Below are 13,533 nucleotides of genomic sequence, written 5' to 3' on the forward strand. Positions count from 1 at the left end.
ATTCTGTACATCTAAAATCCTAAGATGCAATACAAAGTTGTTCTCTATTTTGACACATGGAAAAGCTCTGCTCAATTTATTGTTGGCCCCAAGCCAGCATTAAAACTTTATCTGACTTTTGTCCAACGTTATTAGGCTCTTTTTATCAGTTACTGAAAGCAGTCAAACCCAGTAATAAAACACCAAAAGATTTAATTTCAAGATTAGAAAAGGTAAATTGATGTCAAAAGCAGGAGCTGCACCTGCCAAACATGCAGCTCAAGAAATTGTAGGCAGTATGACTGCAGTTCCCAGATTTGCATGGCAAGACAATGCAGAAAAGAAAAAATACCTTCTAAAAATGTTTATTTGCAGCATGGACATAAGAAAAGTCAAGTAGCTTCTAAAATATATCACAATGTTTACAGAAGTGTTTGTTGTTCATCATGGACATAATCAGAAAACTCAAAGCTTCCAAAATATACCACCATATTGCTAAAAAGGAGTGTTTCAGTTGTTTCAAGAAGCATTAAATTAATTCTATTGTATAAACCAACAAATAGAGAAGCCACAAATCTTCAAAATACATGACCAGGATGTCTCACTTGAAATACAGGTTTAAACAGCTTCTTAGAATGGGTAATCCTTGTGCTTAATACACCTAAAAAGAGAGAAGAATGTTAGATAGATCTAATAATTCAAGAGGAAAGAATAAAATTCACTCATGCCAACGGGATTTTGCTCACACAACGTGAATGCATATTACATTTAGAACTTGCCCCAAGACTTTCAATGGGCTTTTGTGTCAGAAGTTCCTGTTCGTCAACAATCCAATATCTCTTTAGGTCATCTGGGACTGGTGAGAACATAAACAAATGGATCTCCTTACGCAATCATACTGAAGAATTTGAGGACCAGCAGAGAGACTGAACCAGGAAGTTGTAGTTAGAATACAGGTTCATAAGGTGGAATTGAGGGAAAAGATGGAAAGAAACACTTGGAAAATGTTTTAAAATGCTAAAGAAATTACACAAAGGGATGATATTCCACATTCATACTAAAAATTAATCTTTACAAGAGGGTTGCTTGGCAATAGCGGAGTCGTATCACTTTTAATAGGGTACTTTCGCCCAATTTTAATGTTCTCTGGTGAATTTCATCTCGTGGAGATGCCGGCGTTGGACTGAGGTAAACACAGTAAGAAGTCTAACAACACCAGGTTAAAGTCCAACAGGTTTATTTGGTAGCAAAAGCCACTAGCTTTGAGTGCTGCTCGTTCGTCAGGTAAGTGGGACTTTAACCTGGTGACTTCTTACTGAATTTCATCTCTGTCAGCCAAGTTTGGCTACTTTGCATATTAAACATATTTGAACAATTAATTGACAAGAAGCAGAGTTGCAATAAATGAGGCATTCTAAAGTGGGCAGGCTAAAATGACTAGAGTACTGGAAGGATCAGTGCTGGAGCTTCAGTTATTTACAATCTACATTATGGGCACAATCTTTCTGGCCCACTGTGCCAGTCGATCGGTGCACCGAGCTGGGATAATTGCACACGAGGATTTCACACCAGCATGAGCTAGTTTTGCACTGAAAACGCTCTTCATGGCACAGCTTTGTTGATTTAAATATTAATGTCATGATTTACATGATATTAACACGTCTGGTACAGCTGGTTCTGGCCTCCTGGAAGGTTCCCCCTTTGTCAGTGAGAGGACTCGCTGATGAGAAAAATTGCTGGTGCCATCAGTAGGGATCAGATATGTCATGCCAGAGGGAAGGAAATCAGAGGCCATTGAAGCCCCTGGGTGGTCAGGGGCATGGCTGGGAAGTGCCTACCTGACACCATAGCAGTGTCAAAAGGGTTGGGGGGGTTGAGAGAAGCATGATCAGCTAACGGGACTGTGACGGGGAACTGATTGGGAGGGCCCCGATACTGACAACATTTGTTATTGCAGGGGGAGGGGGGCTGTGTGGTTACACTGCCATTGATGTGGGTGTGGGGGAGGGCAGAAGATCTCCCAGTGCACTGGGAGAATGGGATACTTACACATCTGTAGCCAGCTTCCCCAGGAGAGTTTAGTGTCTGCTTCCCCCACCCCACCGACTGCCCAAAAAATTAACAAGGTGGGAAAAAACCAGAGTGAAACACTTCAGCTGATTTTACCGGCATGGCCACCCCAAAATCGGGGCAGGCAAGGTTCGCAGAATGGCATTCCCCGTTGGCCTCGGGCAGGCATGTTGGTAAAATCAGGGCCTTAGAATTTTTTTTTCGGATGGGAAAATTGCCCCCTATATTTTTCATGGCAAGTGGGCATCTTGAAAAGGTCAGCATTTGTTGCCCATTTCTGATTGTCTTTGAGAAAATGAGCCACCACTTGAACTGCTGCAGTCCATCTGAAAACTCTTGCTCTATTCCAACTCTATTGTTAAGATGGTTCGCACCGTAACTTTCCTATGCCTCTATGGTACGTTTATCACTGGATAATCAACATGTCCGAGAGTCCCAAGGGTCAATTGCCGAGACTGGCTGGGAGAGAAATGTTGGAGAAACTTAAATGATCAGAGGGTGAGTGCATTACAGCAGTTCCCCGAATACCTGGCACACAGTTAAATGATCTTCTTGTCGTGGTAACATACTAGGTGGGTGCTTCTGATTAACTGGCTGTTATTATAGCAGTCCGATTGCTGCATTCAGTGCAATTTATAAAGCCCTGGACCCATAGGTAAAACCCAACAACCCTCTGGCTACACCTATTTCATAGTTAATGTAACTGGAAGGCCCCATGGTTGGTGCAGATTGCAAGATTCTACACATTTCTACAGGCGAGTCCTGGAATGCAGAATCACAGAAAATGGCCACTTGGCTCACTCCTAATTGCCTTGTTGCAATCTGCCCAAGAAAAAGCAGAAGCGGGCAACATCTGGATGAGCTAAGGACAAAGTAGGAGGCAAGCTTTTTTAAATCTATTATCTTTAGCTTCCCTAGTAAATTATGAATGGATTTTCTGAGTTTTCATCATCATCTCTTTAAAATTTACCCAATCTATTTTAGCCAACTCTCTCCACCTTTATGTAATTGGCTTGATTTAAGATTCTGGTTTTACCAGTTGTATTATGATCACTATCCTTTGCTAGGAAATTACTCATTAAACCCACCTCATCCCACAATGCAAGATTCTCCCCCCACCCCATCCCTGTTTCACATTCTATTATACCGTATCTCAAAAAGCATCCTACCAACTCATCTCTATGGTCACTTGGCACCAATTTGATTTGACCCATGTGAAGATTAAGGCCCCCACACAGTTATCCCTACTCCAATTATTTCTTGCTTCATATTCTTTTCCAATTCGAAAACTACTGTTAGGAGAACTAGAAACTATTCCGACCAGTCTTTTGCGACCCTTGTTATTCCTAATCTCCAGCCAGACTGATTCAAATTGAGCCAAGATTTTCAAAAACTAGTGTCTTATGCCATCCTTTATTATTAGGGCAATTTATCACTTTCCCCATTATGCCTGCTTTTTTGAAAATGGAGAATATTTCCCAATTGTGGTCACCTTCCAAACACCCATAGACTGTTATGGCGATTACATCAAGCCCATTTGTGCCCCCAGTTTCTCTACCTTTCTTCATCTGAACCCTCTCGTCTCATATTTTAGTTACACATTTTGCCTGGATGCGGATTCCAGCACATATTAAATGGAGCCCATCCCAATGGAATAGCTGAAGTTTTCCAAGTACAGGTGCCAATGAATACCCTTGAATTGAGATCCCCCTTCTTATCACAATTATTTAAGCCACTTGTTTAATTCTCTAATTCTTCTGACTCTATGCCAATTTGCATCTGGCTCAAGGAGTAATGATGCGGAGATGCCAGCGTTGGACTGGGGTAAACACAGTAAGAGTTTTAACAACACCAGGTTAAAAGTCCAGTAGGTTTATTTGGTAGCAAATGCCATTAGCTTTTGGAGCGCTGCTCCTTCGTCAGATGGAGTGGAAATCTGCTAGTAATCCAGAGTTCACTACCCAAAGGCTCTGCTTATCAATTTAGAACATAGTTTCTCAAACTCCCTCAACAGAATCTCATTCTTAGTTCTCTCCATATCATTGGTTTCAACATAGACTGCAATAATTGGATCCTCCCCCTCCAGGTTCTTCTCTCGTAATGAGGAGATGCCCTGAGCCCTGTCACTCGGGTCACCTGGGCAGACTTCCAAACTCCCAGTTTCAGGAAACAATATCTATTTCACTGACAATACTGCACTCAGCACCTCAATTCCCTTTAATTCTCCTCTCTTGAATGACTTCCTGCACAATGATGCTGGAATCAGTTTACCTCGAGTCCTTGCCCTCATCCAGAGAGGTAGCAAGTACATTATTAAAGTCAAAGGCTGAGGATCCTCCATCACCACATCCTGACTCAGTTACACTCTCCTGTCTCTGATCGTTGTCCAACTTTAATGTTGTACTCAACCTAAAATGAGGTGACCGTTTCCTGGAACACCATTTCCAGGTAACTCTTCTTCCTTCTTCCCTGGTGCCCTGCAATGTCTGCAGCTCAGCAACTCTGCTTAGTAGCTCTTCACATTACAAACACTAAAATCCAGATCTCTGGGACCACAACGCTCTCCAAAAACTTCCATATGCTGTGGTTATGGCACACCACCTGATCTGCCATGTCTATCTTATTTTATTTGATTAGCTAGCTAATCAGTTAAAGCAATAGCAAATCAATTTTCTAGCTGAGAAAAAAGGGGGAAAAACACTCAACAGCAACCCAGTTTTATATAAATGTAGCACCTGCCGCACACTGTTTATGAAACAGTCAGCTCTGCAAATCATTGTGTTCCACACTCACAGCAATGTAAAGATTGCATCAAAAATAATTAAACAAGAACATAATTTGTTAATGGTGACTCACCAATGCATTGGACAGCAGTGCCAGTTCTTGTTGAAAGAGAGGATAGTCTTCATGTCGTCATCACTCAACTTAAAATCAAAAACCTGCATAAAGCACAAAGCTATTTTCATAATGGGTCACAAACCTATGGAAATGTGGTGAAACACCACACTACTATTATACAGCAGCATGCGGAAATAATCTTTTAATTGGTAGCCCATTTAAAAAATATTCAGACATACCAGTAAAGCTAGTGAGTAATGATGGCACCTTGGTCTTCAACACAGGGATCCCAAGATGGCCAGTTTTCTTTCTAAAGTTTTTTTTAACATCCCAAATTTCTCCCATCTTCAATGTAATTAGCTCTGGTACAGAATGAAGAAATTCAAAGTGCGAACATGTGAATGAGGAGTAGGCCATTCAGCCATGAGCATGCTCTGCCATTTGGTAAGATCACGGCTGATTTGATTTTGGCCTCAACCTTCCTATCTAACCCAATGAGAGTCTCCCTTGATAGGATTCTTGATTGACAAGGGAGTCAATCTAACAGAACTTTAAAATATTCAATGACCCTGCCTCGACTGCTTTCTGGACAAGAGAATTCCACAGACTAACAATCCTCAGGAGAATATATTTCTTTTTATCCTCAGTCTCAAATGGGGGACCCTTAATTTTAAACTGTGCTGCCTAGTTATAGTCTCCCAGGAGAAGAAACATTCAGAAAAGAAAATTTATATGTTTGAATTGAGTTCTATAAATCACTCCTTAAGATATGTGATTCAGTAAGATCACCTAGATACAGCCACAATCTTTCCTCATAAGAAAATCTCGTCATTGCAGTAATCAGTCGAATGGACCCTCACTATATTGCTTTTAATGCAATTATATCCTAAGGAATGGGTGCTGACCCAACAAATATCTGTCCCTCTGCTTCTAATATGCCCCTGACCTTTACTTCCACCAAACCACCACCCTCCCTCCCCCCCGCCAAACAGCATAAAGTTCATCACCTTCCTACCTCTCTTCAGTTCCAAAGAAGAGTTATATTGGACTTGAAACTTAACTGTTTATTTCTCCATATGCTGCGAGATCTGAGTTTTTCCAGCAATTTTTGTTTTTATTTCAGTAAATCTGCACCCGCTATGCTATAGAACTCCCCACACCAAGGCTCACCTACCTTAAAATTTTCCTGAATACGTTCTTTAGTAACAGATTTTGGGATTACAGTCAGACCTCTCTGAATCTGGAAACGGATCAAGACCTGAAACAAAGTCCCAAACAATAAGAACAACTGCATCACAAACTGAAGGAATAGTTACACTGATTCTTGGAGGTTTTTAAAAATCATATGTTTGCTGCTCCGGGGCAATGCTATTATGATGAAGCATCTGTTCACCTGGTAAAGTGAGAGAGCCTTCTGCAGCAGAAAAGGGTAGCTGTCAAGCTTTCTGTATGAACTGATTACTCCTGCCGAGGGGGGCTGTGCTTGGTCATTGTACTGAAGTCTCTCGAATTGAAACTATTGCAGCTTATGCTGCTGAATAAAAATCTGAGTCATTGGAATAGAAGAAATTGGAACAGAATTAGGCTACAAGAAGCCTGTTCTGCCATTTAACAAATTCATTGTTCATCTTCTACCGCAACTCCAACTTTACTCTATCCTCATTTCCCAAATTCCTTCAATACCCAAAATCTACAGGCCTCTAATACTCATTGACTGAGCACCCAGAGCTCTCTGCGTAGAAAGTTTCACAACCATTTGAATGAAGATATTTCTCCTCGTCTTAGTTCCAAATAGCTATCTCTTGAGATTGTGACCCTCAAGAGTTTGAGAGAGCAGAGCCAGAGAAACCATTGACCTAGCATTTACCCTAGGAAATTTATACGTTTGAATTGAGTTCTATAATTATTCTATCTTCACAGTACAATCCTCTTAGCTTGTACATACTGTAAAAAAATCAAAATAGCATTGTAAATCAGAAAAATACATTACAAGCACTTGGAACATTTATTCATTTTCTTACAGTAAAGAGTAATTAATACCAAACTTAAAAAGCATGTATTAAAACTGTTGCTATTGTACTCAAACCCAATGCCACACCATTATAGATTTAATAAATGGGCCCATACCTGCGCTGTTGTTTTATGAAGACGACAAGCTATTTTACCGATCTTTAGATCTTGAAGGAGATTTGGCTCATCCGGTTTCGCCCTAGAACAATGAAAGGAAGCCAAATTATTCAAGGTTACATTTTCCAGAATCCTTAATCCATTAAAGACTATTCTTGGTTGATGATATGCATCCTGAGATTAGACCTTCATTATCATTGCTTCAAAAGAGTTGTGCACACGAGTAGCGTATAAAAGAGACAACACCTTCTACAAAACAGTGCAATTGATCTTGGAAATCTGTAACATGGGATTCCAAGAAAATTCCAAAACTTGCAGGACTATGGGAAAAGACAGGACTAACAGTGCAGAGAGCCAGAATGAACATAAATCCTCTGCAAAACAGGAATTTGCTTATTCTCTTTGAAGAAACAACAGATATCAATCAGGTTTGGGTCTATGTAAACATTGCAAGTAGGAATAATGGGGGTACTCAGATGCATTTAAGCGTGAAGGGAAAGATAAACAAACAGCTGACTGCAGGCTGAGTAAAAATCCATTAAACGGCATGGAAGCCTATTTCAAAGCACTGCACTATGAAATTGACAGTGATTAAAGGTTATCAATGGAATATAGAGGGTTTCAAAGATTTCAGCATGCTAGAAAGGCTCGGAGACTTCAAATAAAAGCTATGTGAATACACTGGGACTGAGTGCACAGTGGTGCAGAAGGGACCCCGGCCAGCAAAACTGACATTTCCTCGGACTTAAAGGGCCTGCTCATACCTGCAGCTTCTGACAAAAGAGAAAGGGAAATCCCTGCGGTAGTGAGTTAAAAGCCTGCCAGGTTACCAGAGGATATGGAGATTAAAGTGACCAGATCACTTCAAATTTTTCAGCTATGTTGATCACAAAGCTGCCTGAAATCACCATAAGAAGTCTCACAACACCAGGTTAAAGTCCAACAGGTTTATTTGGTAGCAAATACCATAAGCTTTCAGAGCGCTGCTCTGTCGTCAGATGGAGTGGTCATCTGTTCTCCAACAGTTCACAGACACAGAAATCAAGTTACAGAATACTAATTAGAATGCAAATCTCTACAGCCAGCCAGGTCTTAAAAAGGTACAGATAATGTGGTTGGAGGGAACATTAAACACAGGTTAAAAGAGATGTGTATTGTCTCCAGACAGAACAGCTGGTGAGATTATGCAAGACCAGGGGCAAGCTGTGGGGGTCACTAATAATGTGACATAAATCCAACATCCCGGTTTAGGCCATCCTCATGTGTGTGGAACTTGGCTATCAGTTTCTGCTCAGCGACTCTGCGCCGTCGTGAAGGCTGCCTTGGAGAATGTTTACCTGAAGATCCAAGGCTGAATGCCCGTGACTGCTGAAGTGCTCCCCCACAGGAAGAGAACAGTCTTGCCTGGTGATTGTCGAGCGGTGTTCATTCATCCGTTGTCGTAGCGTCTGCATGGTTTCCCCAATGTACCATGCCTCGGGACATCCTTTCCTGCAACGTATCAGGTAGACAACGTTGGCCGAGTTGCAAGAGTATGTACCGTGTACCTGGTAGATGGTGTTCTCACGCGAGATGATGGCATCCGTGTCGATGATCCGGCACGTCTTGCAGAGGTTGCTGTGGCAGGGTTGTGTGGTGTCATGGTCACTGTTCTCCTGAAGACTGGGTAGTTTGCTGCGGACAATGGTCTGTTTGAGGTTGCGTGGTTGTTTGAAGGCAAGAAGTGGGGGTGTGGGGATGGCCTTGGCGAGATGTTCGTCTTCATCAATGACATGTTGAAGGCTCCGGAGGAGATGGCGTAGCTTCTCCGCTCCGGGGAAGTACTGGACGACAAAGGGTACTCTGTCCACTGTGTCCCGTGTTTGTCTTCTGAGGAGGTCGGTGCGGTTTTTCGCTGTGGCGCGTCGGAACTGTTGATCGATGAGTCGAGCACCATATCCTGTTCTTATGAGGGCAACTTTCAGCGTCTGGAGGTGTCTGTTGCGATCCTCCTTATCCAAGCAGATCCTGTGTATTCGGAGGGCTTGTCCATAGGGGATGGCTTCTTTTAAGTGTTTAGGGTGGAAGCTGGAAAAGTGGAGCATCATGAGGTTATCCGTGGGCTTGCGGTATAGTGAGGTGCTGAGGCGACCGTCCTTAATGGAGATGCGTGTGTCCAAGAATGCAACCGATTCCGGAGAGTAGTCCATGGTGAGTATGATGGTGGGATGGAACTTGTTGATGTCATCATATAGTTGTTTCAGTGATTGCTCACCATGACTCCAAAGGAAGAAAATGTCATCGATGTATCTAGTGTATAGCATCGGTTGAAGGTCCTGTGCGGTGAAGAAGTCTTGTTCGAACCTGTGCATGAAGATGTTGGCATATTGAGGTGCGAATTTGGTCCCCATGGCTGTTGCGTGTGTCTGGATGAAGAACTGGTTGTTGAAGGTGAAGATATTGTGGTCCAGGATGAAGCGGATGAGTTGTAAAATTGCATCTGGAAACTGGCAGTTGACGGCATTGAGTACTGAGGCCGTTGCAGCAATGCCATCATCGTGGGGGATGCTGGTGTAGAGTGCCGAGACATCCATTGTGACGAGGAGTGCTCCTGGTTCAACTGCTCCATGTGTGTTGAGTTTCTGTAGGAAGTCCGTAGTGTCGCGACAAAAGCTGGGGGTTCTTTGTACAATGGGTTTCAAGATGCCCTCAACATAGCCGGAGAGGTTCTCACACAGGGTTCCATTTCCTGAAACGATGGGACGGCCGGGTGTGTCGCCTTGTGTATTTCTGGGAGGCAGTAGAGATCTCCAACACGGGGAGTACGTGGGATGAGAACACGGAGGGTGCTCTGAAGGTCCGGATCAACGGTTTTGATCAGAGTGTTGAGTTGACGGGTGTGTTCTTTGGTTGGATCTGTGGGTAACTGTCTGTAGTGTTCCTCGTTGTTCAGTTGTCGGTACACTTCTTTGCAGTAATCCGTTCTGTTCAGTATGACGATGGCCCCTCCTTTGTCTGCTGGTTTGATGACAATGTTGCGGTTAGTCTTGAGAGCATGGATGGCGTTGCGCTTGGGTGATGTTCGGTGCTGTCTTGTGAGTGCGGCTGATGAATTTGGTGTTGACGCACCTCCTGATGGCTTGGGCATACATGTCAGGTAGAGGGCAGCGGCCTTCCGGAGGAGTCCAATTCGACTCTTTCCTCTTCGGTTGCACTGCGGATCTCTGTCTGCTGTTCCGGTTCATTAGCTGTCTCATTGTGTTCGCTGTTGGCCTCTTGGGGTTTGTGGAAGAACTCCCGCAGCCTCATTCGCCTGATGAATTCCTCTGTGTCCGCTGCGAGACTGATGGGGTCTATTTTGGTAGTGGGGCAAAAGTTGAGCCCTCGGCTGAGAACTTCGATTTCATCTGGCTGAAGTGTGTAGTCCGATAAGTTGACAATGGACTTTCCTGCAGTGGTACTGTTTTCTACTGTGGTTCCGGGGGAGGCTTGGTTGCTGCTGGTGGTGATGCCGAGTTTCTCAAGTTTCCTGTTCTTGGTGTGCATGTAGATGGTGTAGTTCCTTTGTCTCGTCTGCTTGGCAGAGTTTCGCAGCTGGTCTGCGTCCTGAGCGCAAGTTGAGAATATGGATTCTATCTTGGTTTCCAGGCTGTGGCATTTGCTGTACAGTTGGTGTACGAGGTGTTTGAGGAGGGCGAGAGAGCCTTCAGGAGAACAGTGACCATGACACCACACAACCCTGCCACAGCAACCTCTGCAAGACGTGCCGGATCATCAACACGGATGCCATCATCTCACGTGAGAACACCATCTACCAGGTACACGGTACATACTCTTGCAACTCGGCCAACGTTGTCTACCTGATACGCTGCAGGAAAGGATGTCCCGAGGCATGGTACATTGGGGAAACCATGCAGACGCTACGACAACGGATGAATGAACACCGCTCGACAATCACCAGGCAAAACTGTTCTCTTCCTGTGGGGGAGCACTTCAGCAGTCACGGGCATTCAGCCTTAGAAATCATAGAGTAGAAACCCTACAGTGCAGAAGGAGGCCATTCGGCCCATCGAGTCTGCACCGACCACAATCCCACCCAGGCCCTACCCCCACATATTTACCCACTAATCCCTCTAACCTACGCATCCCAGGACTCTAAGGGGCAATTTTTAACCTGGCCAATCAACCTAACCAGCACATCTTTGGACTGTGGGAGGAAACCGGAGCACCCGGAGGAAACCCACGCAGACACGAGAATGTGCAAACTCCACACAGACAGTGACCCGAGCCGGGAATCGAACCTGGGACCCTGGAGCTGCGAAGCAGCAATGCTAACCACTGTGCTACTGTGCCGCCCCTACTGTGCTACCGTGCAGCCTTGGATCTTCAGGTAAGCGTTCTCCAAGGCGGCCTTCACGACACACGACGGTACAGAGTCGCTGAGCAGAAACTGATAGCCAAGTTCCACACACATGAGGACGGCCTAAACCGGGATGTTGAATTTATGTCACATTATCAGTAACCCCCACAGCTTACCCCTGGTCTTGCATAATCTCACCAGCTGTTCTGTCTGGAGACAATACACATCTCTTTAACCTGTGTTTAATGTTCCCTCCAACCACATTATCTGTACCTTTTAAGACCTGGCTGGCTGTAGCGATTTGCATTCTAATTAGTATTCTGTAACTTGATTTCTGTGTCTGTACACTGTTGGAGAACAGATAACCACTCCATCTGACGAAGGAGCAGCGCTCCGAAAGCTTATGGTATTTGCTACCAAATAAACCTGTTGGACTTTAACCTGGTGTTGAGAGACTTCTTACTGTGCTTACCCCAGTCCAACGCCGGCATCTCCACATCACGAAATCACCATGACAGGGCTGATTCTCACGTCTGTCAGGGCTAGAAGGGTAGTAAGAAGTCTCACAACACCAGGTTAAAGTCCAACAGGTTTATTTGGTAGCAAATACCATAAGCCTTCGGAGCAATGCTCCTTCGTCAGATGGAGTGGTCTCTGTTCTCAAACAGGGCACAGACACAGAAATCAAATTACAGAATACTGATTAGAATGCAAATCTCTACAGCCAGCCAGGTCTTAAATGTACAGACAATGTGGGTGGAGGGAGCATTCAACACAGGTTAAAGAGATGTGTATTGTCTCCAGACAGTACACCTTGTGAAATTATGCAAGTCCAGGAGGCAAGCTGTGGGGGTTACTGATAATGTGACATTAATCCAACATCCCGGTTTAGACCGTCCTCATGTGTGCGGAACTTGGCTATCAGTTTCTGCTCAGTGACTCTGCGCTGTTGTGTGTCGTGAAGGCCGCCTTGGAAAAAAGGGGTAGTCCAGCCATGAGACCCCCATCCCAGGGGACAGTGGCAAGCTCAGCCCCTTGTCGCCAGCCCACCAACCCCCAGGATCCTTGGGGGACTGTTCCCCTGCAGCAGTAGAGAGCACTGGACTTCCTCCCTTGATTCCCCTCGGCCCCAGGCCAGGGTGTCAGTGCACCCTTGAATGGGGTGTGAGAGAGAGACCCATTCTTTCCAGTCACAGTGATCCATGGCTGCAGGCTTTGAGAGCTTAGCCCAGTCTTAAATGACTATTGCTGAGGGCTTGCACACCATAGTGATGACGCAGTTGGGCCTGGAGCTCATTGCAGCTGCCCTCTGTCTCATGGGCCCACAAACTCAGTCAGGGAGGAAGAACTGGAGCCCATGTCAGGACCTTCTAACTCAGTGGCCCAGACTGTGGCCAGCCCTTCCAGACACTGGTGCAGCTCATAAGCAGTTATATTCATGACACCTTTAAGTCAGCTGAGGCATCACAGGCCAGAGTGCGCAGAACACAGCTGACCCACTTCCACCTCTGATGTACATCCTGGACATCTAGATGTAGGCCATGGAGGTTAAGAAGTTACCAAGAAGACAGTTCTTTTGGGCAAATCAAATAAACGAAATTGTTGGGGAGAGTTACAGAACAAAGAGATTGAGGGGCACATGTTCATAGCTCCTTGAAAATGGAGTCACAGGTGGACAGAGTGGTGAAGAAGGCATTCGGCATGCTTGGTTTCATCGGTCAGAACATTGAATACAGGAGTTGGGACGTCTTGTTGAAGTTGTACAAGACATTGGCAAGGCCACACTTGGAATACTGTGTGCAATTCTGGTCACCCTATTATAGAAAGGATATTATTAAACTAGAGAGAGTGCAGAAAAGATTTACTAGGATGCTACTGGGACTTGATGGATTGAGTTATAAGGAGAGGCTGAATAGACTGGGACCTTTTTCTCTGGAGCGTAGGAGGCTGAGGGGTGACGTTATAGAGGTATATAAAATAATGAGGCGCATAGACAAAGTAGATAGTCAATATCTTTTCCCAAAGGTAGAGGAGTCTAAAACTAGAGGGCATAGGTTTAAGGTGAGAGGGGAGAGATACAAAAGTGTCCAGAGGGGCAATTATTTTTCAGAGAGGGTGGTGAGTGTCTGGAACAAGCTGCCAGAGGTAGTAGTAGAGGCAGGTACAATTTTATCTTTTAA

General features: G+C 44.5%; 1 protein-coding gene across 1 annotated transcript in view; it reads right to left on the reverse strand.

Annotated features, from left to right (window-relative positions):
- Positions 1-328: 328 nt before the first annotated feature.
- akr1b1.2 (aldo-keto reductase family 1, member B1 (aldose reductase), tandem duplicate 2) overlaps positions 329-13,533 on the reverse strand; it is a 37,421-nt gene continuing 24,216 nt past the window's right edge. The window contains exons 7-10 of the mRNA XM_078220296.1: positions 7,015-7,096; positions 6,062-6,145; positions 4,906-4,988; positions 329-640 (exon numbers count right to left, since the gene is read on the reverse strand). Coding sequence (XP_078076422.1) covers positions 610-640; positions 4,906-4,988; positions 6,062-6,145; positions 7,015-7,096 — 280 coding nt within the window. The 3' untranslated portion in view covers positions 329-609. The remainder of the gene's footprint in view (positions 641-4,905; positions 4,989-6,061; positions 6,146-7,014; positions 7,097-13,533) is intronic.

The sequence above is a fragment of the Mustelus asterias genome, chromosome 9, assembly GCF_964213995.1.
Source record: "Mustelus asterias chromosome 9, sMusAst1.hap1.1, whole genome shotgun sequence".
Classification (NCBI taxonomy): Eukaryota; Metazoa; Chordata; class Chondrichthyes; order Carcharhiniformes; family Triakidae; genus Mustelus; species Mustelus asterias.